This window comes from Ursus americanus, chromosome 10, assembly GCF_024610735.1.
Source record: "Ursus americanus isolate L20-20 chromosome 10, mUrsAme1.1.p, whole genome shotgun sequence".
NCBI lineage: Eukaryota > Metazoa > Chordata > Mammalia > Carnivora > Ursidae > Ursus > Ursus americanus.
The window spans coordinates 57,005,924-57,032,434 of record NC_142136.1 but is presented as its reverse complement, the minus strand read 5'-3'; the positions used below and the strand labels follow the sequence as shown (position 1 = coordinate 57,032,434).

The window sequence follows — 26,511 nt, the reverse complement described above, 5'->3', positions numbered from 1 at the left end:
ACTTTTAATCTAGGGCTAATTTGGTCCCACTGCCAAGGCAATATCTTTCAGAATATTCAGCCTGATTTCCCATATATTATGAAATTTCTTCACTCTGGCTGTTGGGAACAAGAACTATTTCCAGTCCTGTGTGAATACTGCAAATTCTTCAGCCTGATTCTTTCCATTGGTTCTTTTCCTGTCTTTGAAGTTTTCTTACAGACGTGCTAATCAGTTATCAGATGAAGATTTGAAAAGAATCCTCTGCAGATCTCTGGGACTCTTTGCAACTCTCTCCTCTGGTATTCTGGCCTGTGAATTTTAGTCACATTAGCCTTCTGGAATTCTCAACCCTTGTCTCTTTAACTCAGGAAGACTGCCACGCTCTGTTTGGGCTCCCCTTCCTGCTCTGTAGCCTGGGGCAATAATTACCTTGTTTCCCTTCTCTCAGGGATTACTGGGCTGAGCTGCCTGGTGTCCAGTGTCCAAAAACCATTGTTTTATAGATTTTGCCCAGTTTTTAAGTTAATGTAAGACAGAAGAGTAAATTCAGTCCCTATTACTTCATCATATCCTGAAACAGATTACAGTCCACTATAATTGTAGTTTTTAATTGCTCTTTTCAAATAATTTTTAGAAGAATGTACTTTTAAATTTTCAAGTATTAATAGGGTTGGTTAAAGCATATTTGCTTATATGTTAAAAATTTTTTTAAAATAACTTTTAGTTTTCTCATTTTGTTTTCAGAGGATGAAACTTGTACCATTTCCCCTTTGGAAATTTATTGATTTTTTTGTGTGTGTTAATATATGGTCATAGCTTGTGATTTCTTTGCATGCATTTTTAAAAATGGTGTTTGGTAGAAATCCAATATAAACACATACAATCATGTGTAGTCAGTCTTAGTGTATATTTTGAATACCTTGTGTTTATTTTGTGCCTTAGAATCATAGATTGATTGGGGCGCCTGGGTGGCACAGCGGTTAAGCGTCTGCCTTCGGCTCAGGGCGTGATCCCGGCGTTATGGTATCGAGCCCCACAGCAGGCTCCTCCACTATGAGCCTGCTTCTTCCTCTCCCACTCCCCCTGCTTGTGTTCCCTCTCTCGCTGGCTGTCTCTATCTCTGTCAAATAAATAAATAAAATCTTTAAAAAAAAAAAGAATCATAGATTGATGTAACGTCTTCCACTGTTAAAGTGACTAAAAAAAATTAACCTCGTAGTTGTTCTAAGCACTGTTCTTAACTAATTCGGAGTTTCTTCAGGTATACCAGAACTCTTTGAGTATAATCTTTTTTTTTTTTTTAAAGATTTTATTTATTTATGTGACAGACAGACAGACAGACAGACAGCCAGACAGCCAGACAGCGAGAGAGGGAACACAGCAGGGGAGAGGGAGAGGAAGAAGCAGGCTCCCAGCCGAGGAGCCCGATGTGGGACTCGATCCCGCAACGCCGGGATCACGCCCTGAGCTGAAGGCAGACGCCTAACAACTGCGCTACCCAGGCACCCCTCTTTGAGTATAATCTTGACTCGGGAAGATACAAGGCACTTACTACTAATCACCCCCTGGTGGTTTAAGATAATGCCCGTTTAACATTTTTTTTTAAGTAGGAAATAAAACTCTTAAGTTTTACAAAACTACAAATTAAAGGAATAATTGGCAGACTAATTTCTAGTCTTCTTTGGTGCCTATTTCTTAGGTGTTAAGAACCAAATTACCTAATGATATATTTAAGTTTTAAAAGTCTACTTTAGGGGTGCCTGGGTGGCTTAGTCGGTTAAGCATCTGATTCATGATTTGGGCTCAGATCATGATCTCGGATTGTGAGATCAAGCCCCTCATCTGGCTCCCAGCTCTGGGTTCATGGTGCGGTGCGGAGTCTGTTTGAGATTCCACTTGAGATTCCCTCTGCCCCTCTCCCCCACCTCATGATTTCTCTCTCTCCCTCCTTCTCTCTCTCAGTAAATAAATAAAATCTTTAAAAATAAATAAATAAAAGTGACTTTAAATGAACCACCTTAAGAAGTACATATTTTAAATCAATATATGTGTATATTAGGGAATATAAACACATGATATATAGATTAAAATAAAGCCAAGCTTTATTTATTTGCTTGTTTTTCTTAAGGGTAATAACCAACTATTTATAGATTTTTGCCTTGCACTTTATTTGAGCTTATATTCTTAGAGATGCTTTAGTTCTGCAGAGAATAAGATTAAAACATAATAGGTCTACTAACTACTGTCAGTTCTGTAATTGAGAGATCTGTCATCAGAAGAGCCTGAGACTTTTGATTGGAAACATACAGTGGGAGACAGAACCTGAAAGTCTTTGAGGCTGTGGGACTGGAACAGAAAACTCTAAATAAAGCAGGCTCTGACTAGCAGTCTCACAGGGTCAGCATATATTCCAAGCTGAGTACATTGCCTCCTAATTCCAGAGAATCCTACAAATGCCATCTAAGCCTGTCACCAACCATCCCACTTAGCTTTCTACCTAATTCCTCATTCTCAAATTTTGCAGAGATCCATAATTTTAAGGTATTTTACTTTATAATTATACATGTGTTATAATGAAAAAATGTGTTTTTTAAATACTCTTAAGCCTTTTAAATTCTCACTGAAGAGATATTATGCATCCTGACCAATGTTTGTGTGTGTGTATGTGGAGGGAGGGGAACTTCTAAACAAAGTAATTATATTTGGTTTGCACATAAATAGAATAAGCTGTTCTACTTAATATTTTTGGTGTCAGTATTTTTCTGTGTTCTTTGTAATTTTCCCTTTTATAACTGCAAATGTTGGATCTACGTTTCAAAATATGCCATATTTTAAAATACGTTAAACTTTCACACACTTAAAATTAAATTATAAATATTTATAATTTATAATAAATATATAAATTTTATAATTTTCCTTTTTAAAATCTGAAGATTAAATTCATGATACTTGAGTATTTCCTTGCTACACTTTTATTATGATTGGGAATCAGTATCTTCCCTGAGAAACTAACATATTAGCAAATGAAGCTGTTATTATCACTATCAACACACCTTTGTTAGAAACTTTTATTTACATTTTTAAACAGCACTGTCAGGCCATTTTAATCTGTGGACAAAACTCCATACATGAGCTACGATAGGACTTAGAGGGGAAAAAAATGCAGTGAGAAAAATATTTTGTTTATCCCTAGGCTGTTTTGGGTGGCAGGGAGCAAGATTTAAATTTGCCTCAGCTTAATTGCTTTACACACATTCTTGTGACGCACAATTGGGAGGGAGGAAGAAAAAGAGGGAGCTGTTACTGTGTGGTATGTATCTAAAAGAGTGCGTTTGAGAGGGAGAGGAGAAGGCAGAAGCAAGCTGGTCTGACCAGAAACAGAACTGCCTGTGACAGATTAAGAGACAAGCAAGGCTTGGAATCTGAGAGCAAGCAAAGAGAGTGGAAATTTACAGCTGCCCTGTGCGAGTGTTCAAGTGATCATTTTCTGCTAATGTTTTCCGGTGGTAACTGTTACTCTTCAAAGAGAGAGAGAAAGTCAAGACGGGATTGTGGAAACTCTTCTCTGTGCAGCGCTTTTGGTAACTGGAGGCACCCTCTATTAAATGGAAGATAAAGCTACTTCATGTAAAATGCTTTGAGCCCACGAGAGAGCTGTCTTCAGCACCTCACCATGTGTCTACTTTTTGTTGCTTAGACAAGCCTGGACATTTCTATAACATTTGGTGAGTATCAGCCAGGTTATCTATACCAGTTCATAGAAATGGAATTAATATGGTAAACTTCAGTTTTCACTTAGGTTTTACAGTTATTGCTTATATATTCATTTTAAATCATGTAGTTACCTTGTTTCTTTGTGCATGATGAACTGCTGTTACTAGGAGAGGTTTAAAAAAACAACAACTACAAAACAATGCTTCTCTGTTGCCTAAGGCACTTGAACCATTACCAACTATTCTGTGTCCATGGAATATCTTATTTTGGAAATGGGTTTTTATTTACAAAGAGTTTCCAAAAATAAAATAGTGGCAGTATACCATTTTTCATGTTTCCTTTTCAACTGCATGAAAATTCAAAAGTTATCTCTTTCTTTTATCAGTAAATTTAAAATAATCATTGTGACATTTGGTATTCTCAATTATTATAAGTTACACCCTTCTCTCATAATTCAAATAGAAGTGTTAATGATACCATTAATTAAAAGGACATATAATTTAAATGTTGAATGCTTCTGTTAGATCCAATAAGTGACACATGATTTTTTCAAAGTTCTGTAATGAATATAAAAATTAGATAGTTTACATATCAAATTTACCATTTGACACAAAATAAATGTACATTGACTTCAAATTAAGGATTCGAACAGTTATTTTGTTCTTATCATTGATACCAGGCTCTCATTTAACATTGTTGTTCTGCTGAAGAACGTTATAGCCAGATGCATATATGTATGCAAGCAGTACAGCAGAGAAAAGAAAAATAAACTAGTAAAATATGTATTCACATTCCAAGAGAAACTTCATTTGTAGAACCTTAACATAGGACATTGTATACTAATTTTTTATGTCTTTTTAAAGGCATCAGTGGAAGACACGTAATCATTCCTCTGTGGGAGGAAGGAAATATATATTGTTAGCTGCTAAACTGAGTCATTGCATAGAGATGCACCATTCTAAGCAAATTTTCTAATTTACTCTCTACCAGCATCAAAAAATATGTCCTTAGTTAGTGATTCAAGTGAGTCCTTTAAGGCGGAACAGCTTAGCTGAAATGAAAACTTCAATAGAGTGTCAGTAAACATTTCGAAAGGGTTTATCCCCTAGACATAATATATAAAATGGCTGTATTTCCTCTATGTGTACAGAAGCCTGTAGAACAGGTTTTGTTTTGTGGGTGTTTTTTTTTTTTTTTTTCCATGCCTTTCACTTATGTATAAGAAGAAACTCAGCTGGTTTTGGGAAACCTTTTCCAGACCAGTATCTTGCACTTAAAGTCAGAAGTAAATAAAATAAAGATAATATCACAAACCAACTTTTCTTCTTTACAGAAGTTCCCATACTCGGTCTTAGACTAATGGAAGATTTGCACACAGCCTCACAATTGTCAGAATAATTTTTTAATTTTTAACTGTTTTTTTTTTTTTTAAAGATTTTATTCATTTATTTGACAGAGATAGAGACAGCCAGTGAGAGAGGGAACACAAGCAGGGGGAGTGGGAGAGGAAGAAGCAGGCTCATAGCGGAGGAGCCTGATGTGGGGCTCGATCCCACAACGCCGGGATCACGCCCTGAGCCGAAGGCAGACGCTCAACCGCTGTGCCACCCAGGTGCCCCTAATTTTTAACTGTTAAGTCACTGGTATTACCTTCGTGGTGGCATCATTTCTTAAGCCCATAGGAATGTAAATATGACAGTAAAGAACAAGTCATTCCCAGTTTGCAAATGTTTTGTAATTCAGAAGTTTATTGTGAGTGGGTTGTTGGGATTTAGGACCCATCTTCCCTGGAAAATAATTTAATAAATGATTGTTTGACTTTTATTATGGTCTAAGAATAGATTTTAGTCACACTATAGAAAAACCATTGCCGGGGCACCTGGGTGGCTCAGTCGGTTAAGCGACTGCCTTTGGCTCAGGTCATGATCCCAGGGTCCTGGAATTGAGCCCCACATTGGGCTCCCTGCTCTGCGGAGGAGTCTGCTTCTTCCTCTCCTTCTGCCTGCCACTCCCCCTGCTTGTGCTCTCTCTCTCTCTGTTAAATAGGTAGGGTCTTTAAAAAAAAAAAAAAAGAAAGAAAAAAAAAAAAAGAAAAACCATTGCCACCCTGAAAAATAGTAGGAAATCGATTCTACTCATAAAACTAAATTTAAAAACAATTGTGTTGAATAAAACATTTTTATTTATCCTAGATATGAATGCTTGAAGAAAAGCAAATTTAATGAGATGGATGGGTTTTTGGAAGGAGGCTTATAAACAGGACTTCTAGGTACTTTAAAGAGCTTCCAAGGTTGATTTGCACACCCTGTATGAGATCTAATCTCATGTTACAGTTCACGATTTTTATTTTCCTTGCTATCAGCCTATTTCTAGCCATTGCTTTTATGCTTAGCACCCATTTCTGAAGTCTAGTCCAGTGGCACATAAGTAGGTACCTAATAGTTACTAGATGAGGGCTAAACATTTTCTTTGATTCACAAAAATGAAAACTGAGTAATTGTTCCAAGATGTCCAAAAAAAGGAAAGGGGCTTAGGGGCACGTGGTCTTCATTATGAGAAAGATATGGCCTGACAAGTATCGATTGAATTGTGAGACACAAACAGAGCGATAGTAGTGCAGAATCAGCCTAATATTAAGAGAACGAGGGAAGACCTTGGTATGACTTGGTGGCAGCCCTGAATGAGCAGGGATGGTGATGAGGGAAGGCAGTTTACAAGCTTGGTATCTGGAGTGCGTGGGACATTCTGAAGGAAGGTGTCAGCTTTATGTATTTGCATAAGTATGCTTGGACCCCTGTGAAGAAGTGTGGCCTGTTCGGAAAACTGAAATGAGGTCTATCTAAATTAAGTTTAGTTACACTGGTCCTGAAAGTTTCTCTAAGGTACTGTAGTACAAAATGTAAAAGTTGGTAGTGTAATAAATATATATAATGAAATAAACAATACAATGAATGCATAGTACACTTATCTTAGGTGACTTTTAGTGACAGAAAACCTTTTCCATTTGATTCAGGAATACTTCCTTTGTTCTATTTCAAAACTATAAACCTTGTTTTAATAACAATAATAATATCTAACCAAAATGCAATGACTGTTATGTATAATATGTATGTGCTTACAGGGAAGACTAAAAAAAAGTGAATTTTGCACTTCCCTTGATAATTCTGTTGTGAAGAATAACCATTTGTGAATTTCAGTGAGATCTGATGCTTTGATTGGCTTTGTTACAGTGAGTTAGAAGTTTGGTACTAGTTTTTGAGAACCCTGACCTAGCTTCAGACCTCTGCTATAAATTGAGATTGTGAAATTCTAATCTAGAAGTATCACTCATTGACAATCACTAGTAGTTAATAGATGTAGAAAATTTTAGCTCTGACAAGTGACTGGAGCTGTCAGCAGAATTACTATGAACCTAATGAATGAAGTTACTAATGGTTTTTCCTGGAATAGTAGTCTAGTAGGTTATTATTTATAACAGCAAAGAAATTAGGAGTTGTATGTCTTCCTAACTTCATGTACTAATTCTATTTTTAAATTATTTCGGTGGTTACAATACATTAGAATTCAGGAGTAGTTCCCAAGGACATGGGTTTTTCTTCTTATGAAAGAGTTTTTATTCCAATGTAAGTCTGACCAAGGCTTCCAGATGAATGAGGATGCATTAAAACTTCTCATGAATTTTCTATTTCTATGTAAATTGTCCGTTTTTAGTAAAGATCTCCTTCAAACTGTGTTAATAAAAATTATAAAAACAAAATCATTCTTAGTCATTTTGAACTGAGAGAAAGAATGATCAGTGAATTGGGCACCTGGGTAGCTCAGTCAGTTAAGCGTCTGCCTTCAGCTCAGGTCATGATCTCAGGGGCCTGGCATCGAGTCCCACATTGGGCTCCTTGCTCAGTGGGGAGTCTGCTTTTCCCTCTGCCTCTCTGCCCTGCTTGTGCTCTGTCTCTCTCTCACTCTATCTCAAATAAAATAATCTTAAAAAAAAAAGAATGATCAGTGAAAGTCCTTATTTATACTTTATTGTCTACAGATTTTCACTCATTTCTATAGGTTTTCTAGTGAAATATTTAATTGTAGTGGCTTCTAATTACATTTAGCATATGTATTTAAAAATAGAATCATTGAAGGATAGAAGACATTGACTGGATGATACTTTGACGTATATGCTCTATAATGGATTTGGTGTCATAACATGTATAACTAGAATGATATGCTTTGTAATTTATTATATCTGAGAAGGCACTTCTAAATTATGATGTCAGTGGGGGGAGAGGTGACTACTTGGGTATGGCAAATACAGTAGAACCTGTAGGTATGCTTTTCAGTTTTAAAATATACCTTAAATCAAATGCACCCATTTAAAGAGAACTGTTAAATGAATATTGACAAATGCATGCACTAATGTAACCTCTATTTCATTAGTTTTTTAAAAATGAATCTTACAGGCCCAGTTATCTGCCACAGATGCACTTTGATTGTATCATTTCTATCTGTGAGTTCAATTTGGAATGCAGATAAAAGAATGGTGTTTCCTGAAATTTTGTGATTTTTTTTAATGTAGTACCTAAGTTTATTTTAATTTTTTTAGTTTAAGAGAAGGTACTTACGCCTTAAGTTTAAATTAGCAAGCTCTAAGAAAATTTTGGAAATGTTCCTGTCTCACTCATTGTTGATTGTAAAATAAGCTTATGTGAAAGGAAAAAAGGCTCATTTTTGATTTGGCTTTGTTACAGTGAGTTAGAAGTTTGGTTACTTTTTATAGTTTTACCTATGGAAATCTTGAAAATTTTCTTGGCTTCAGAGATAAATTTCTCACTCTCTTAAAGTTTTGTGGGAAACCTTTGAAATCAGAACTATTTTTGAACAGTACAATTGGAGGTTAAACATAAAGGCCTGGAGATACTCATTAGCCATTTAGAGATAGACATTTATTTTCCTTTAAATATTTTAAGGAATAAAAACAAGGGAATTGAATGTCCCAAATGACCTTTTCTCCCAGTTTCCCCTTTCCTCTTCCCCTGTAAACACTCCTCTGCACTTATGTCACTGAACATATTCAGATGACTCACTAAAGTGATTGACTTTGGGCCATCTTTAATGACGCTCACACATAAGTTAGGAATATGAAATATTTTACTGTGTATTAGAAAAGGGAATGCTGCCAAAATCTACTACAAAGTCTACAGGGCCTGAGTTCCCTGGGAGCAGAGCTGAATAATTTTTTTTGGCTTTCTCTCCAGATTCTGAGCCAAGTTCTACTCTTTATGAAATTTCATAGCCAAAGTAACAGAAATCATATTTGTTTGACTAATGCTTTGAAAAGACATGGTGATCAGATATTCCACAGTTTGAACTTTAAAACACAGTTGTTTAGTCATTAAAAATATCATTTGTAAGAAGGTATTTCCATTATAAAAGCATTTGCATGACCTATTAAACAAAGTTCGGAAAAACACAGAAAATTTGAAGGAAAAAGAAAATTTAGCATCCATAAGCCAATTACCCAGAGACAATCACCATTAACTTTTGTAAAGTATTTTTTCTTTGCATAGGTTTTGTGTACTTGTGTTTTGTTTGCTTTTAAATAGTTCTATAGTATGGGGTACTGTTTTTAACAACATTTCAGTTTTATTTCACATTCTTTGCAAACATTTTCATAGCCAAAGACTGCATTTCATCAAATCTAAGAAGCCATTGGCTGTAAGTCATATACTTTGTATAACCACTAAGAGAGAAAGGAAAAACTGCTAAGTAGGGTAAAATCCCCTCAGCTGTAAGAAACACCTAAATTTCAGAGATGTTAAAATGTTTTTTAAAATGTTACAAAGATAGCCCTTATTTTAGTTTATTTTGTTAAGACAGATTGCCAGAAGCAAGAATTACTACTAAATCAGAGGTTGTGAACATTGAAGATCCGTATTGCTAAATTAATGTCCAAGTAATATTCCCACCAGTATGAGCCAGAGGGGGATGGGATCAGGGAGATGCACCAAGGGGGTTGCTTCAGTTGTTTTTTTGTGTTTGAAGCTGGGCGGTAAATACACAGGAACTTGTTGTGCTATTCTCTATTTCTTCTGTATGCCCCATGTATTTTAATCAAATTAGAATACCTAAGGGAAAAGTCCTGTTGAAGCATTTTGATTAGCTTGATGGTGTCACAATTCACTTGTGAGCCAACTGCCATAGCCAGGGCAGTGGAAGGAATACTCTGGCTATGCCTGGGTCATGTTCCCACCCTTTGGGTAGGGTGGGATGGGGAGTAGAGCAGACAGGTCTATCACCACAAGAAACAGGGACCTAATAGCTACCAAAGATTTTTTTCTTTTACTTTTCTGATTCATTTAATTCCAGCTTCTATTGCTATTATTTCCATCCTTCTTTTCTTGGAGATTTTTGGGGTGGTTTCCTTTTTAACTTGAATTCTTACTTATTTTTATTCCCCTTTGAATTAATTATAATTGTAGATTCTCACCCTCCCACATGTCCTACCAACAATATCAAGGCTTCCTTTCAAGAATTATTTCTGATTTTTAGCATTTATTTTGTTGAACTCTTGTGGGCTTGATTCCATCTCATCTTTTTATAAAATTTTTAGTAAGCATACACAATCTGTTCATACATAAATGTGTTGGCTAGAGATTCAATTACGAGGCTATGGACTCTCTCTTTCAGAACTCTGTAGGTTTTCTCTTTGTTCTGATGACATTTAGTTTTAGGGAAGTTCAAAGGCAACTTGATTTTTGTCCTTCGTTGCTGTTAAGGTCATTTTGTAGGAATGAGCTCTGAGAGTATAATGTTTGTTTGTTTTAAAAACCACAAGACACTGAATTTGGGGGGTCACCATTAATCTCAACTAGAAGAGCTCTTTAAGTGACTAGGTTTAGATCTTTTTTCTGCTTAAGCTGTTACATCTTTTTTGCTTCTGCTTCATTTTTTAGATTTTTTGTTCTTGTTGGCTTCCTCCACCTCCCCCCATTGTTACGTACCTGCTTTTATAGGATAACTTTATCTTTTCCGTATCTCTGTAATATACATATTTATAGGTGTTCAGTAAATATTTTTTGAATGAATAAATGTAGTCTGACTCATTTTTTACCTTTCAGTTGTCCTTAGTCAATTTTCCATGGGGTCATTTCTGCTCTGTGAAGATTTGGATTACCGTGCTGTATTTGGGGTGTTATCTGTGTATGTGTGTATATGTATGTGTTTTTGATCTTTTATCTTGGCCAGCTTTTAGTTTAAATCCTTTTCTTTTTTTTGTCACTTATGTCTGTTCTGTCTCCTACAGAGAATTAATTTTGGAAGCAACCTTTCCTGTCTAAGTCCACAGGGTGTTTCTCCTCTTTCTTGGGCTGCTCTCTCTCTCTTTTTTTAATAGAACCTACATTATTTGTTGTTTATTCTGTTTACTCACTCTTGAAAATGGAAAAGTACAACAGTGCAGGTGTCAGTCCACGGACATTTGTTTGCTGCATGGCCCATTGTTTGCGCTATGCTAGAGGGCATGTTAGTGTGCACAGCCTACATAGTTTTCAGTCCTTAAGAGGCATTCCTCTAGTGTCGGTCTGTTGTACTTAATATGGCATCTTCTCCTGTCCCTGCTTCTTGCTTTGCTGAAATATAATGTATATTCTGAAGACTCTAGGTAGACTTTATGGAAAAATTCCTACTACCCTTTTATTCCTAGAAGGCACCATTATCAGGACTCTGCCATTCTTTTTGTCTCTACCTTAAGCAGTTCTCTTTGGCCATGATGGATAGATAGCAGGAGTTAAAGATTTAGAATGGGTATGGACCAGTGATGAATCACCTGGAGCTCACTGTATATAACCTAGCTAATTTCAAAGGATGATGCTCTTTCTTTAAAAACCCACTCTTACAGTATGGAGGTTCCTCAAAAAAATTAAAAATAGAACTGGATCCTGTGATCCAGTAATTCTACTTCTGGATATTTATCAGAAGAAAACAAAAATATTAATGTGAAAAGATATATGCACCCCCGTGTTCATTGCAGCATTATTTACCAAGAAACAGAAAGAACCTAAATGCCAATCGGTAGATGAGTGGATAAAGAAAATGTGTTTATATATGTATAATTCACTCATAAATATTATTCACCCATAAAAAAGAATGAAATCTTGCCATTTGTCGATATGGATGGACCTTGAGGACATTATGCTAAGTGAAGTAAGTCAGATAGAGAAAGACAAATATTGTATGAGCTCACTTGTAAGTGGATTTAAAAAAAAAAGCAAGCTCATAGATACAGAGAACAGATTGGTGGTTGCCAGAGGTAGGGGTGGGGGTGGATGAAATGAGTGAGGGAGTCAAAAAGTACAAAGTTCCAGTTATAAAAAATAAATAAGTCATGGGGATACAATAAATAAAATTAGATAACTAAATAGTATTAGCATAAATATAATGTATCTGGACTTGCCCAAAACATTTGGCAGATTTGTTTTGATATCTTCATAAACGAAATGGAAAAATATAAGTTAAATGATATGACTAGGTGAATTCACAGTTAAATTTTTAAATTTATTTTTATTTTTCTATTTTATTTTTTTAAAGATTTTATTTATTTGAGAGAGAGAGAGTGAGAAAGCACAAGCAGGGGGAATGGCAGAGGCAGAGGGAGAAGCAGACTCCCTACTGAGCAGGGAGCCCAATGTGGGGCTTGATCCCAGAACACTGGGATCATGACCTGAGCTGAAGGCAGACACTTAACCATCTGAGCCACCCAGGCACCCCAACACAGTTAAATTTTTTTAAAAAAAGAATCCCCTCATTTTATAGGTAGAACAAATGACACCCAGACAAGGCTGATAATTTCTGAATCATGGTGGATCAGTTACCAACTCAGAACCAGAGGGGGATTTAAGTACCTTGTATTTGTTTAGCAGGTAGTACTGAGTACTGGCTCATTTTTTAAATGACTAGTGGAGTAAATGATGTGATTGGGGTGGATGCACATGCAGGTGACCAGCATCGTCGCCCAGGGAGTAGGAAGGGCAGCCCCGAGTTTGAGGGTGATGCAGGAAGATGTTCAGTCTGGGGGTGGGGTGGAACTGGTTATGGTCTGAGGAGAGCAGAGCAGTTAGGAGAGTTTCACCGTAATTTATAGTGGACCGGGGGCTAGAACTGCACAGTTTGAGATATAGGTCTTGATTTCCCTCATAATATGGATCCCAGAATTGGAGAATGATCCTATGAAGTTTTAAAACATGAATAAACAATTTTATATTATAGTTATTATAGTAAATAGGTACACTTAAAATATGAAAATAGCAAATGCAAAAAAGGAGTACTGTATTGAGAGGCATTGTACTGTGTGTTTTTCCCTCTATTATATAATTTCATTGCCCCCAAAATGTTTAGTTTCTTTGTTTAATAATAAGCTCCAAAGAGCAAGGATTGTATTTTTTTTGTTCACGGCTCTATCCCAAGTATTTAGCAAGGTGCCTCTGCTTAGTACTCAGATTGTTTGTCCAGTGAATAAGTGAATGAATAAATCAACAGGCAAATGAAAAGTTGAGAGACAGCAAATCACGAAATGGTGGCTAACTGCCATGTTAACGTGGGAGTCCTGAAAACATTTGTAATATTACCAGAATTAGCCTGAGAATTAGCTTGATATAGTGAGAACTGAGCAGAGCAATAGGTAATGGACAAAAATCATGTCATATCATATATATGATACCATATTCTTATTTGTACTCTATTTTGATGTCAGGGAGCATTTAATTGAAATTCTTACAGTTGATTATCTTTTCCTTGGTGCAGTAGAACTGCATGAAGAAATAGAACAATTACACAAATGCATTTAGCTTTAAAAAAACTTTTAATGCTAAGTATTTGAACATTAAATATTTAACCTTCAAAGAATAAATGTATATTTTTTAAAAGAAAAAAATGTGTAAGTGATTCAAGGAGCCAGATGCGTCTAAGACACTTAATTAAAACAATAGCATGTCTCAATTACTATGCCTTTCTCTTTGGCGAAATCATTCATTCATTATGTCATAGAACTTTCTGTAATAATAGCAGCTAAACATTATAGAGTACTTGACTTATTCAAGGCCCTGTGCAGGATACTCTACTTACCTTTAATCCTCACAAGCCTGAGAGGGAGATGTTATCATCTCCATTTACAGATGAGAACAGAGCCTTAAGGGGATCACATCCTGTGCCCAAGATCACTCAGGTGAGAAGCAACAGCTTGCTGGCTCTGCCCAACTATCTAATGATTGTTTCAGCACCCACCCTACTTCCACATTACATATGCTTTTAAATATACTCTACTTTCATTTATTTATGTGTAGGGCTAACTACTAAAGAAAAATCTAGTGTCTTTATAATTTTATTTTTGAATTTTATAAAGGTACATGATACAATATTCCTCCGACTCTCTTTTTTTTGAACCTGACACTACCTACTGAGAATCCATGTGATCTTCACATGCTTTATCTTTGAATGCTCTGTCAACTTTCAGTATCCGCTTTAGAGGCTGACCGGGGTCTCTTAACTTGTTTTTCAAACTTATTTTTGCCCCAAGAGAGGACAAATTCCCCTCCCACTTAGTCTCCCCACACTGGGGAGTTGAGGCACTCCTGTTGAAAACAGCATTTCTTCTGAAAACAACAATTTAAGTCTTTTGTTTTATCATCAAAATTCACACTAACCGTTTTGATTTCTGCTTCATAACATATATGTGTCCCATTGGAATTCTTGATTACAAACAACAAATACTGAAGGAATTTATTGGAAGGATATAAGGTAGCTCGCAGAATGACAGAAGTTCTAGGGAACCAGATTTGGGAAATAGGAATCTAGGAGGATTAGGGATTTGGAACCATAGCCATGGTTATGCCACAGGAATAGCTAGGTAGAGTGCTGCTATCCACTGGTGTGCACGTTTGTGTATACACATTTGTATAATATCCTCCATTGACTAATAGCATCATTGTAAATCAGAAAAATATTAGAAAAAATAGAATTAACCCAAATGTCCGTCAATAGGGTATTGGTAAAATAAATTATACAGTAATTTTATAAGAAATTGCCATATAATAATTACATGATGTTATCTATGTAATAGAATACTATATTGTGTACAATTATTGTAGTAGATCTAAATGTATACTCATAGAATGGTATTCAAGATATAAAAAGTGGGGGGGGCGCCTGGGTGGTGCAGTCGTTAAGCATCTGCCTTCCGCTCAGGGCGTGATCCTGGCGTTCTGGGATCGAGCCCCACATCAGGCTCCTCCACTAGGAGCCTGCTTCTTCCTCTCCCACTCCCCCTGCTTGTGTTCCCTTTCTCACTGGCTGTCTCTATCTCTGCCAAATAAATAAATAAAATCTTTAAAAAAAAAAGATATAAAAAGTGGGAAAAAGTTACAAAATACTATGTTTAGTATTCTATTTTTGTTGTAAAATATATCTAATTTTATATGTATGAAAAAGTCAGGAGGAACATACACCAAACTGATATATTTATTATCCCCGAGCAGTTGTTTTAATGGAAGACTTTGATTTACTATGTCATGTTTCTGTGAGGTTTGAAATATTTTTGCCAGTAACTATGAAGTACATGACTATGCCTCTCCTAACCGGAGACTTCAATTATGATTTTCTCCCTAAATACTTACATTACAGTAGGGCAATGATAGCTATATTTAGCTGTCTCTGCTCTATGTAAATAGATGTTCTCAAAAACAAGAATTAATACTCCTTTTCCTCACTTTCCTCACCCTCCACCATGGTGGTCTTCATTTCCTCAGTGAGTATGGCCAGCTGAATGTTTGAAGAGTAAATAAAAAACAGATTAGATTTTTAAAAATTTTACGTTGCGATTTTGTGATTGTCATGGGTAGCATTAAATATTGCCTTACCACAGTATGTGGACTCTAATCTCACTTTGTTTTACATGTTTTATTTGATCTATCACCATCGTTACTGTCGTCGTCAGCCGCAGCAGCAGCATTCTCATTAGTTAAAAATTCTAGTTAAATATCGCTTATTCTGTAAAATACTCCTTTTCCTATTGGGACTCTTTCCCTAATCCTTGTATTTGTGTTGTAGAAAAAAAATTTTTAATTTTGAGTAAAAACTTTTAGGCAAAGTTTTTAAAATACCTGTCTTAAAATATTTATATGTATTTAAATTTGGTGTAAAAATTGATGAAACTCATTTTAGTTTGATCAATATTAATGTTTCAAATTACTGAATTAAGGTTATTGAAAACATATAAGACATTTTGGTATAGCAATTTAATCACATTAAGAGTTAAATTCCTTGCAAACTGGTACAGCCACACTGGGAAACAGGTTGGAGGTTCCTCACAAAGTTAAAAAATAGAACTGCCCTACAGTCCAGCAATCACACTACTAGGTATTTACCCAAATAATGCAAAAAGACTAATTCAAAGGGATACCTGCACCCCGATGTTTATGGCAGCATTATCCACGATAGCCAAATTATGGAAGCAGCCCAAGTGTCCATCAGTTGATGAATGGATAAAGATGTGGTATATAGATATACACAATGGAGGATTATTCAGCCATAAAAAGAATGAAATCTTGCCATCGGCAACATGGATGGAACTAGAGTATTATACTAAGTGAAATAAGTCAGTCAGAGTAAGACATGCCATATGATTTTACTCATATGTGAAATTTAAGAAACAAAACAAATGAGCAAAGGGGAAAAAAGAGAGAGGCAAACCAAGAAACAGACTCTTAACCATAGAAAACAAACTGATGATTGCGAGAGGGGAGGTGGTGGGGGAATGGGTGAAATAGGTGATGGGGATGAAGGAGGGCACTTGTGACGAGCACTGGGTGATGTATGGAAGTGTTGAATCACTATATTATACACCACGAACTAACATTACACTTATATTAAGTAACTGGAATGTAAATAAAAACTTGAGAAAAAAATTTTAAAAAGTTAAATTCATGATTCTTGTTTGCTTATTTGTTTGTTTTTAGTATTCTGTATTGGAAGAAGAGATTTCTATAGATGAAAAAAATGCCTTTGTTTAGTAAATCACACAAAAATCCAGCAGAAATTGTGAAAGCTCTGAAAGACAACTTGGCCATTTTGGAAAAGCAAGACAAAAAAACTGACAAGGTATGAACTAAAATATTATTATTCAAATGCATATATTCCAAAACCAAAAACCAATGTAGAAGCTTGGTGAAGAATCCCAAATATGGTCTGTGATGTGCACATAAGATCTGTATAAATACATGTAAATTGATTTCAGGTTTTATGCAATTGTTGAATCTTTCACTTTGAACCCTTGGTTCACTGTCTTAAGCCTCTGACCAAACTTGGATCACTCTAACTGAGCTTAAAAATCTAAGGGGTTACACTGGTATATAATATTAAACTGACATTTTTATTTAAAGATCACCTGATAGTTTCTACAACAGTGCAACCTCATTTTAACATTTTTTAAAGGTCCTACTAAGCAGGATTTCCTCATAGGTAAGGTTTTTTTTTTTTTTTTTTTTTTTTTTTTTGCATTTTATTTCTTCCATGGGGTGTTGGACCCTACATGTTCAGTTTCTCTCTAAAGTGACTGGGTAGCTTATGGCAAGACTTAAGAGATCTATAAAATAAATCTCCTTCAGGTCACAGTATTTTTCTATCCCAGTGTATAAACAATCTTGGATTTTTGTAGGGATGTAGAAATATTATTTTTTATCCTGCATCTTGTAAAGGATGTAGAAGTGTATTTTTAATTCTCGTGTACTTGTAATATTGAGCCAAATATTGGCTCAGTCAGAAAGAAGAAATGACCTTCATAAAAGAGTAAATCTAAATGGCAAAAGACAGGGAAAAAAACATAAAAAGATACTCATTTTCACGAGTAGTCAGGAAAAAGCCAATTAAAACCACATACATTCCTATTACACACCCACTATTTTGGCAAAAATGAAAAATGTCTGATGATACTAAGTGTTGGCGAGGATGGAGAGCAACGAGGACTTTCCCCCACTGGGAGGGATAAAGTATAAATTGGTGTCACTGCTTTGGAAACCTGTCATCTGTCAAATCACCTGTCAAATATGTTTATACTCATAGATATAAACTCTAGCGATAACCAGGATGCATGTACAAAGGGTGTGCATGTGTCGCTGTTCATAATAACCCCTCAGTGGAAACCACCTAAATGTCCATCAGAGGTAGAACTGATGAACTGTGGTCCAGCCATCCGTGACGTACTTGAGAGCAATGAAAATTAGAGCACTGCCACCTCCCTGCGGCTGCGTGGGTAGATCTCACACATGTGATAGTGGAAGAGGCACCTCATGAAAGGTTACAGGTACTATTCCAAAAAGTTCAAAGTTGGCAGAGCTACACTACATTGGTTAGGGATGCAAAAACAGGTAAGAAAACTATAAAGAAAAGTAAAGAAATGATTGTTGTCAAAAACATAAAAATATTTACTTCTAGGTTGAAAAGGTTGCATTCCGCTGACTTCAGGGTTTCTGGAAGTATTCTGTTCTTGACCTATGTTAGGGTCACACAGATGTTTGCTTTATAATGATTCTTAACTACATATAATTTAAAGTCCATGTGGATAAATCTCACACTTGAAGAAACTTCCAACCTTTAATAAATTAAGGATTGTTTCAGTCAGATCTTACGATGTATCTGGAAATTACTTTTTTAAAGCAGTATCATGCTACTGTGAATTATTTATTTATATTTAACTTGCCTTAGTTTATTTCCTTCAGTCATAATGAGTACAGAACTATACTTGAAAGTAATAAAACTATATTTCTTTTAAAATATTCAGCAGATTAAATTGTTAACTTTTTGACCTGTTCTCTTTTGCTCACCTGTATTAATTTTTAAAAGATGTATTGAGTAAATTCACATCCCATATAATTCGCCTCTTTAAAGTGTGCAATTCACTGATTTTTAGTATTCTCACAAATTCTACATTCATCGCCAATATCTAATTCAAGAATAGTTTCTCAACCCCCAAAAGAAATCCTGTACCAGTTAGCAGTCATTCCTCACTGTTCCCTCCCCAGGTCTGAGTACCGACTCATCTACTTTCTACTTCTGTGGATTTCCCGGTTACTCTTTACAATATAGAAACATTTGTGGGCGCCTGGGTGGCTCAGTCGTTGGGCATCTGCCTTTGGCTCAGGGCGTGATCCTGCGTTCTGGGATCAAGCCCCACGTCAGGCTCCTCTGCTGGGAGCCTGCTTCTTCCTCTCCCACTTCCCCTGCTTGTGTTCCCTCTCTCGCTGGCTGTCTCTCTCTCTGTCCAATAAATAAAATAAATCTTTAAAAAAAAAAGAAAAAGAAAAAAAAGAGAAACATTTGTTGTTGTTGTTTTTAAGTTTCATAGAGAGCAAAAAAAGGTGATGATTACATGGGAGAGACAAGTGAATTAACAAAGTTTAATGGGTTTTGATAATTTGTGCATTTTGACAATTCAGTTTTATTACATAGTCCATTAAAAAATCAGAGTAATAGGAATTTGTTGAAAAAGTTTAACAAATGCTTTTAATAAAGACCTGTAGCTTCTAATAAGTCTTCAAAACAAGTAATTTTATTTTAATTTTTAAGAGTAAAATTTATAGCTGATGACTAGATTAGACTATGTCTGAATATGTTTTAAAGGAAGAATGTTTCGATTATGTTGACCAAGTAGAAATGCTAGAGTTTTTTTATATAAATAAATTTTTGCAACGTTTGCCAAAATAAAAAAAGCAATGTCTGTGAAACAGTTTTTTGTTTGCTTGTAACTGCACAGTGTTCTTTGATCATAAATAAGCAGATTTCAAGAAATAGGGTTTTTTGTTTGTTTGTTTATGGCCTAAAAATTTTCATTCCTCTTCACTATGAGCATATTTTTTGGTCACCAGGCTTCAGAGGAAGTGTCGAAATCACTGCAAGCAATGAAAGAGATTCTGTGTGGCACAAATGACAAGGAGCCCCCCACAGAAGCTGTGGCCCAGCTCGCACAAGAGCTCTACAGTAGTGGGCTGCTGGTGACACTGATTGCTAACCTACAGCTCATAGACTTCGAGGTAAACCCTCTGTAAAAGGATGACGCTGCTGCTTTGCAAGTTTAGTGTATATAATCATAAATATTTGACTTTCTATTATTACTGTTCATCTATTACATAAAAACCCAGTATTTTTCTAAAACTTCTCAGATTTCTTTAATAAAGTAAGAAGGTATCTTATGGTTAAGTGTTCTGCAGCCAGGTGGCAAGCTTAGTGGCCATTAATAATAATGGTAATAGTAAGAGATAACATTGAGTGCTTACTACATGTCGTACAGTTCCAAGCACTCATCTCCTTTCCTTCTTAAAACTACCTGTGTGATTGGTACTATATGATTAGCCTCGTTTTATAGATGAAGAACCTAAAGTTCAAAGCTATTAAGTAATTTGTTCAGTCACAAGAGCCTAAGCTGGGATTCAAAGTCAGTGTCTCTCAGGCCTGTTCATTTAATTAAAAGATTATACCAGTGATTTCAGAAGTTTGTTGAATGCTAGCAATATAGGATACTTATCTCATTTTGAAAGTAGTTACACCTAATTTACCTGAATAATAAGGGAACTAAATAAAACAAAAACTTAGAAATGTGAGTGGTGAATAGGTGTAGGCATTTTATTATCTACAGTATCTCTAACTGAGAACAGTGGTTTTTCGGTAAACAGCATGTCTGTAAGGCGAGTTTGACCATTGGCTGTTTCGGTGATGGAAGTCTTGGCTTTGATTTGTTTGTTGTTCTGTTACTATCATCAGTGCTCCGGTTTCCACTGATTCTCAGAAATGGAAGAAAATGCCGATTTCTGAAGTAGCTTTCAGTTTTATCACCGAGGAAGTAAAAGGGAAACTAATTATGGTGATTACAGCGATTAGACCAAGATAAGGTCAGGGCTCTGGGGATCTGTGGAAATACTAGCCCACAGCTCCCTGGACGGCTTAAATGGGGGAAGATTTTTGGCTGGCTGGAGCCAAGGAGGAGGAATACAGAGCAAGACTGCTCTGGAGATGTGAAGCCAGGTGTGCTGGCTGGATACAACACTGAGTGGAGGACCCCAGAGAGTCCAGACTTCAACTCACCCTTCCTTTCAGACACACCTTTTTCTTTCGTTCCCTCCCTTACCTATTCTCTATCTTGGACATTTCTACTCAATAATCTCTTTGCCTACTTTTTCCTCTTGCCTGGCTCTCTCACTGTCCCACCCCATCTTACTCCTCAATTTTTAAATCGGCCGTGTGCAGAATGAAATGTAGTTTTATCATTGCATCTGTGTATTTTCATGTTTCTTTTATTCAGTTTCAAATGAGATATTATGAACACTTACAGGAGTTGTGCATAGTGGAAAAATACCTGGGATTAGAATTGTTTAGAGTCTCTGCCATGCTGTTTGATAGTCAGTAATGCAACCTCTTTGAGACTGACTTTTGTCATCTCTAAAACAGGAAAAGTATGAATTTACAACACTGTTTTAAATATTAAACTGAGTAAAAAATATATGTGTGTATATATGTTATACAAGAACAATGAATACATGTGCAGACCATACATAAATGTCAGATAGTATATTCTCATTTTCCTTCCTTCCTCAAAATAAAGTGTAAGCTAGTTTATTTTTGTTATAATCCTTGATTTTTTTTATTACTTCAATTTTAGATTTAATTGGTCAGTGATCATAAATGGGAAAAATACTCCCTATTCTTGGATTACAGTATTAAATTTCTATATATCTCCTATTGTTTTGCAGATTTCCCTGAAAGCAGAAATGTATTAAGCTATTATTATCATTAATTAATATGTTAGCTTGAGTTAATTTATGAAATTAGCCCAGTTTGCAGTTGGATGGTGGAAGGAATATCAAGGATGGTTATATTTTGAAGGATGAGCTGAGATGTCATCAGGCCCAGTGAACTAGCGAAGTCTTGAGAAGCCACAGAGTAGTGTAGCTTCAAGGTGCCATCCGAGAATTAGGGAGCCAGGTGTACATCAAGACAGACTTTGGGTACCTTATAACTTTGCTCAGATAACAAAACAGGAACAATAAGAATTACTTATGCAAGTTTCCCTTATTTTACATGGATACTGAAAATAAATAAATTTAGAGAGGAAATTCACTTTAAAAATTATTATTGAATGAAGACGTTCAATTGCCTAAAAGTTGACTTACATGTTATCAAGTAGAGTGAACTTCTACTCTCTGGAATCTTTGAGGAAAGAAGTATCTTTCTGAATATTTTCATTTTCTGAGTAACTGAAGGTTAATTCTTCAAATGCAGAAAGTCAAATACATTACTTTTGTGGATTACATTTTCTCTATAAAATACATTATATACTTGCCCCTCTCCAAATAATATTCTAGCTATAATTTTTTACTGTTGATTCACAACTATCATTATGAAGATCTGTTATTGTGGTAATAAAAGAGCAGACAGTTCTTTTTGTTTTCAACTTTATCGAAGTATAATTGACCAGACAGTTCTTGACTTTGTTCATTGAACTGATTTGACATGATGCCTAGAACATAGTAATAAATGAATGTGATATTCAGTAGATGCAGCTGTCTTTCTTAAGCCCATAAAAAATAGACACTTATAAATACTTCTTAGTTGAATGAACAAATGGAAACCAGTTAAAATTGAGGACACTTCAACTCCATTGGCTATATATAATATTTGCAGAAAAGCAGCAGCATTATTAGCTTTCTTGCAGAAAATATGCTATGTATCTCTATGGACTAGAGGTCCTAATGGTTAGCCTGCAAGCACCAACTTTCCATCTCAAGCCTAAAGTATCCATATAAGATAGTGACAACTTGATAAAATTCGTCCTAACTTTAGAGCTCACTCTAATCACACAGAACTCTGTCTTCCTCAGGTCCTGGTTCATAGGTGAAACTGCTACAGTCCCTTCTGGATTGAACGTATCTTAAGTTCTAGGAATCTGTTTCCCACACCTAGTGCCATGTACACTGGTTGGTTGAGTGAATGAATGAATGTAGGCATGAGAATGAGAGATTGAAGCAGAGGTAAGGAAATTAGGGGCACCTGGGTGGCTCAGTCGTTAAGCGTCTGCCTTCGGCTCAGGGTGTGATCCCAGAGTCCTGGGATCAAGCCCCACATCAGGCTTCTCTGCTAGGAGCCTGCTTCTTCCTCTCCCACTCCCTCTGCTTGTGTTCCTTCTCTCACTGGCTGTCTCTCTCTGTGTCAAATAAATAAATAAATAAAATCTTAAACAAAAAAAAAGAAGTAAGGAAATTAGACCAAAGGAAGATGTTCTGAGCCCAGCAATAAGCCACTTTTCTTGAGGAATTAGTAAATTGTTTGGAAGATAATTCAAGAGTGACGATAATCATTCTAGTAAGTGAATAGCCGCTCCTGGGGGTTTGTTGGAGAGTACAATAGTTATTTGACTAAAATTTCTGGTATATGTTTTTAACAGGCAGAAAAATATATTATTTAGGTATAGGCTGTAGCTTTTACCAAATAACCTAAAAGGATGGAGTATTCCTTACAGAGAAAAATGAATTTTTGTTTAGAAGACACCTAGATGGGTAGATGGGCTTTTTTATTAGTTGTAGAAGGTTAGGTCTCTAAGCAATGTCTGGAAGGAAAAGACTGAAAGAGAAGAGCTTAGATTCCCTTTGCAGAGTAAAGTAACAGAAATTTGAGAAATGTCCTCTCTGGCTAAGATCAATAGGAGTAGGAAATAGAAGGAAAATAGAAGAAAGTTTTGGAGTGAGGGAAAGAGACTCCAGAACCATGACAGAGGAAGAAGCTTAAGGAGAAATATGATCAGAAATGCTGACGAACCAGGGCACTTGGGTGGCTTAGTCAGTTGAGGTTCAGACTCTTGATTTTTGGCTCAGGTCATGATCTCAGGGTCCTGGGATTGAACCCTGTGTCTGCCTCCCTGCTCAGCAGGGAGTCTGCTTGTCTCCCTCTCCCTCTGCCTCTCCCCCTGCTTGCTCTCTCTCTCTCTCTGTCTCTCAAATGAATAAATAATTTTTTTAAAAAAGAATATTGAGGGGCGCCTGGGTGGCACAGCGGTTAGGCGTCTGCCTTCGGCTCAGGGCGTGATCCTGGCGTTATGGGATCGAGCCCCACATCAGGCTCCTCTGCTATGAGCCTGCTTCTTCCTCTCCCGCTCCCCCTGCTTGTGTTCCCTCTCTCGCTGGCTGTCTCTATCTCTGTCAAATAAATAAATAAAATCTTTAAAAAAAATAAAATAAAAAAATAAAAATAAAAAAGAATATTGATAAACCTTTAATAATAATAATAATACATAGAATTCAATTTGAGATTGTTTCTGCGCTGTACCATATTTATTCTTTGTTACCCTTAAACCTTTGATAGAAGAACTATGTACTAATAGTATAGGTTGAGTGAAGAAGGAGAAGGGGCAGTTTTCTACACTTGGGATAAACAGAGTGTTGAGGAAATAACTCGTGGCAGAAGGCAAGGCCATGAACAGGCTTGAGAGGAGCTTGGAGCAGGGGTTTGGGATCCAGAGCTGACAGCAGTGATGGTGGCCACGGCAGTGGCTTAGGTTGGGTACAGGAACTACCTTGGGAGTCTGTGTGACAAACCCATTTCTCCTTCAGGAATCCAGAGCAAAGTGGCCCATCAGGGTAGGGAAAGTGCTAGAGGATCCTACTGTATGTGAGTAAGGGCTAGTGAGCAGGCAGACCTTTGAGTTAAAATTGTTTAAAAAGAAAATCTCATTACTTTACAACCATAAATTTTTAATCCTTTGAACCTTAAAATTGCTGACAGAAAAGAACCACTTCTGCATATTATTATGAAGTTAAAAAAAAAAAAAGACTTGTGGCTGAGATTGCAACTCTTCAGATTTTATGGGCTCAGGATCAAACTCGGAGCTGTGTTTCTTGAGGTTTGGCTGCTATTCAAGACACAGCTTCAGACTCTGATGTTTTGAAACACAATGTGATAAGAGATCAAAGGATGAATTTTATTGATGCATTCATTTTAAGGGCAGGTGTGCCTTGCAAAACTAGGGTGCATGCAAAGTCATCTGTTCAGACCGAATTAGAAAGCAGTGCAAAGAAGCAGAGAACTTTCTGCTGTGATAATTTAATCTCTAATTATTATTTCTTGCTACATTAAAAAAAAAAAAGTCAGCAAAATAAGTACTCCAGTATCAGCTTCTCATTTACCCATTTTATGGTCCTAAATTTTTGAAAATTTCTGTCCCTTTTTAAAAATCCTTTTCTGTACCTTGGCCCTCTTTAAAGTGGTCCCTCACCTTTAGTTTTATTACTGTAAGAATGAAAAATCATAAAGCCTTAAGACATAAGCTTTGACTGTGCTTCATGCATTTAACAATTTGAAATGCTTACTATGTGTGTAGGGCATTGATTCTCGTTGGTCTTGAGTCTCTTTGGTTGTTTATATAGTTTGCACCTGTCATTAGACAAATTAAGTTACAGAATTTACAATTACAGGTGAGGAAACACTCTATCATATTAAATGGAATTTTATGTTATCATTACCCTCTCGTACTCTTAAACTTATGAATATAAAGTTTAGAAACACTTATCCTGTAAAAGTACATAGTTTATGGATGATTTAAAATGGTATTTGGCATCAAGCCCTTAATCAAAAGTGTAACATGTTAATTGGTTGTATTCCCCTATAAAAATTAAGACAATGACCATTTTAGTTTGACCTTACCATACTTTTTAAGGACCGTAACCTGCCATAAAGGTAAAGACTGCTCACACCATTGTATAATGTACAAAATGTTTTATTCCCTCTGCTTTCTGGGGAAGGGTCCCTCCTTCCCCACCCATGTAGTTACAGTGGGAGCAACCTTATTACGCAGCATGACACCCTGCCCAACACACAGCTAATTGGCCTACTAGTGGACATTGGATCAAAGCAGGGCCAGAGTATTCTGCAGGATTCTGGAACTAAAACTGAGATAGAACCTTAGTCTCTAACTAGGAGCTAACCATATTCCATGTAATTTCTGCATCAGTGGTCAGGTTTCTTACCATGTAAACTAAAAAAATGGAGGAAGCCAGCCTGCAGAAAAGACAGAAAGAAATGAAGATGGGGAGAGAGATAGACAGGGCCAGGGGGTTTGGAAGGAGCTCTGCATTGGATTTCTTGTAATGTATAAATATAATTATACTGAAAAAATTTGAGAGCAACTAATTCTGAGCTAGCCTGTGTTTGGGTTCTCTGAAACTTTCCCAGTATCTGTAAATTAGTTTAGTTTGAATTTTGTTCCCCTGCAAAGCACTCGTCCATGCAGTGAACACTCCCCACCCCCAACCCCTTGCACACGGCTCTACCTATCTAGCTCTGCTACTGAAATTCGGCACAAACATTTGCCCTACCCACCTCAACTCTCCCCACCCCTCTCCCCCAAGCCAACACGTACAGAGCAGAAGAGAGAGAGGAGAGCAGAAGACAGAAGTCCATGACTTCGATGGCTACAATTATGTTTCATTTTTAAAAAATTAATGTGTAATTTACAAACAGTAACATGCTCTCTTTTTAACACGCAGTTCTGTGATATAGAACAATTCCATCACCCCAGAAATTTTCCCATGCCCCCATTGTAATCAGTTCTTTTTCCTACCCTCAGCCTCTGGCAACCACTCATCTATCTTCTATCCTCGTATAATTTGCCTTAAATGTGGAAATGGAATCACACAAAATGTGGCCTTTTGAGTCTGGCTTCTTCCACTTGGCCTAATGCATTTAGGATTCATCTGTATTGTTGCTGGGTATCAGGAGTTTGTTCCTTTTCTTTTT

The 26,511-nt window shown here is 36.3% G+C and overlaps 1 protein-coding gene across 11 annotated transcripts in view; it reads left to right on the top strand.

The window, feature by feature from the left end:
* CAB39L (calcium binding protein 39 like) overlaps window positions 1–26,511 on the top strand; it is a 118,031-nt gene that overhangs the window by 43,938 nt on the left and 47,582 nt on the right. For 6 of the 11 annotated variants that reach the window (XM_045796851.2, XM_045796849.2, XM_045796844.2 and 3 more), the window contains 3 exons: window positions 3,509–3,707; window positions 16,695–16,836; window positions 19,599–19,763. In XM_045796851.2, coding sequence (XP_045652807.2) covers window positions 16,726–16,836; window positions 19,599–19,763 — 276 coding nt within the window. In that variant the 5' untranslated portion in view covers window positions 3,509–3,707; window positions 16,695–16,725. The remainder of the gene's footprint in view (window positions 1–3,508; window positions 3,708–16,694; window positions 16,837–19,598; window positions 19,764–26,511) is intronic. The other 5 variants (XM_045796854.2, XM_045796850.2, XM_045796846.2 and 2 more) reach the window with 2 other exon arrangements.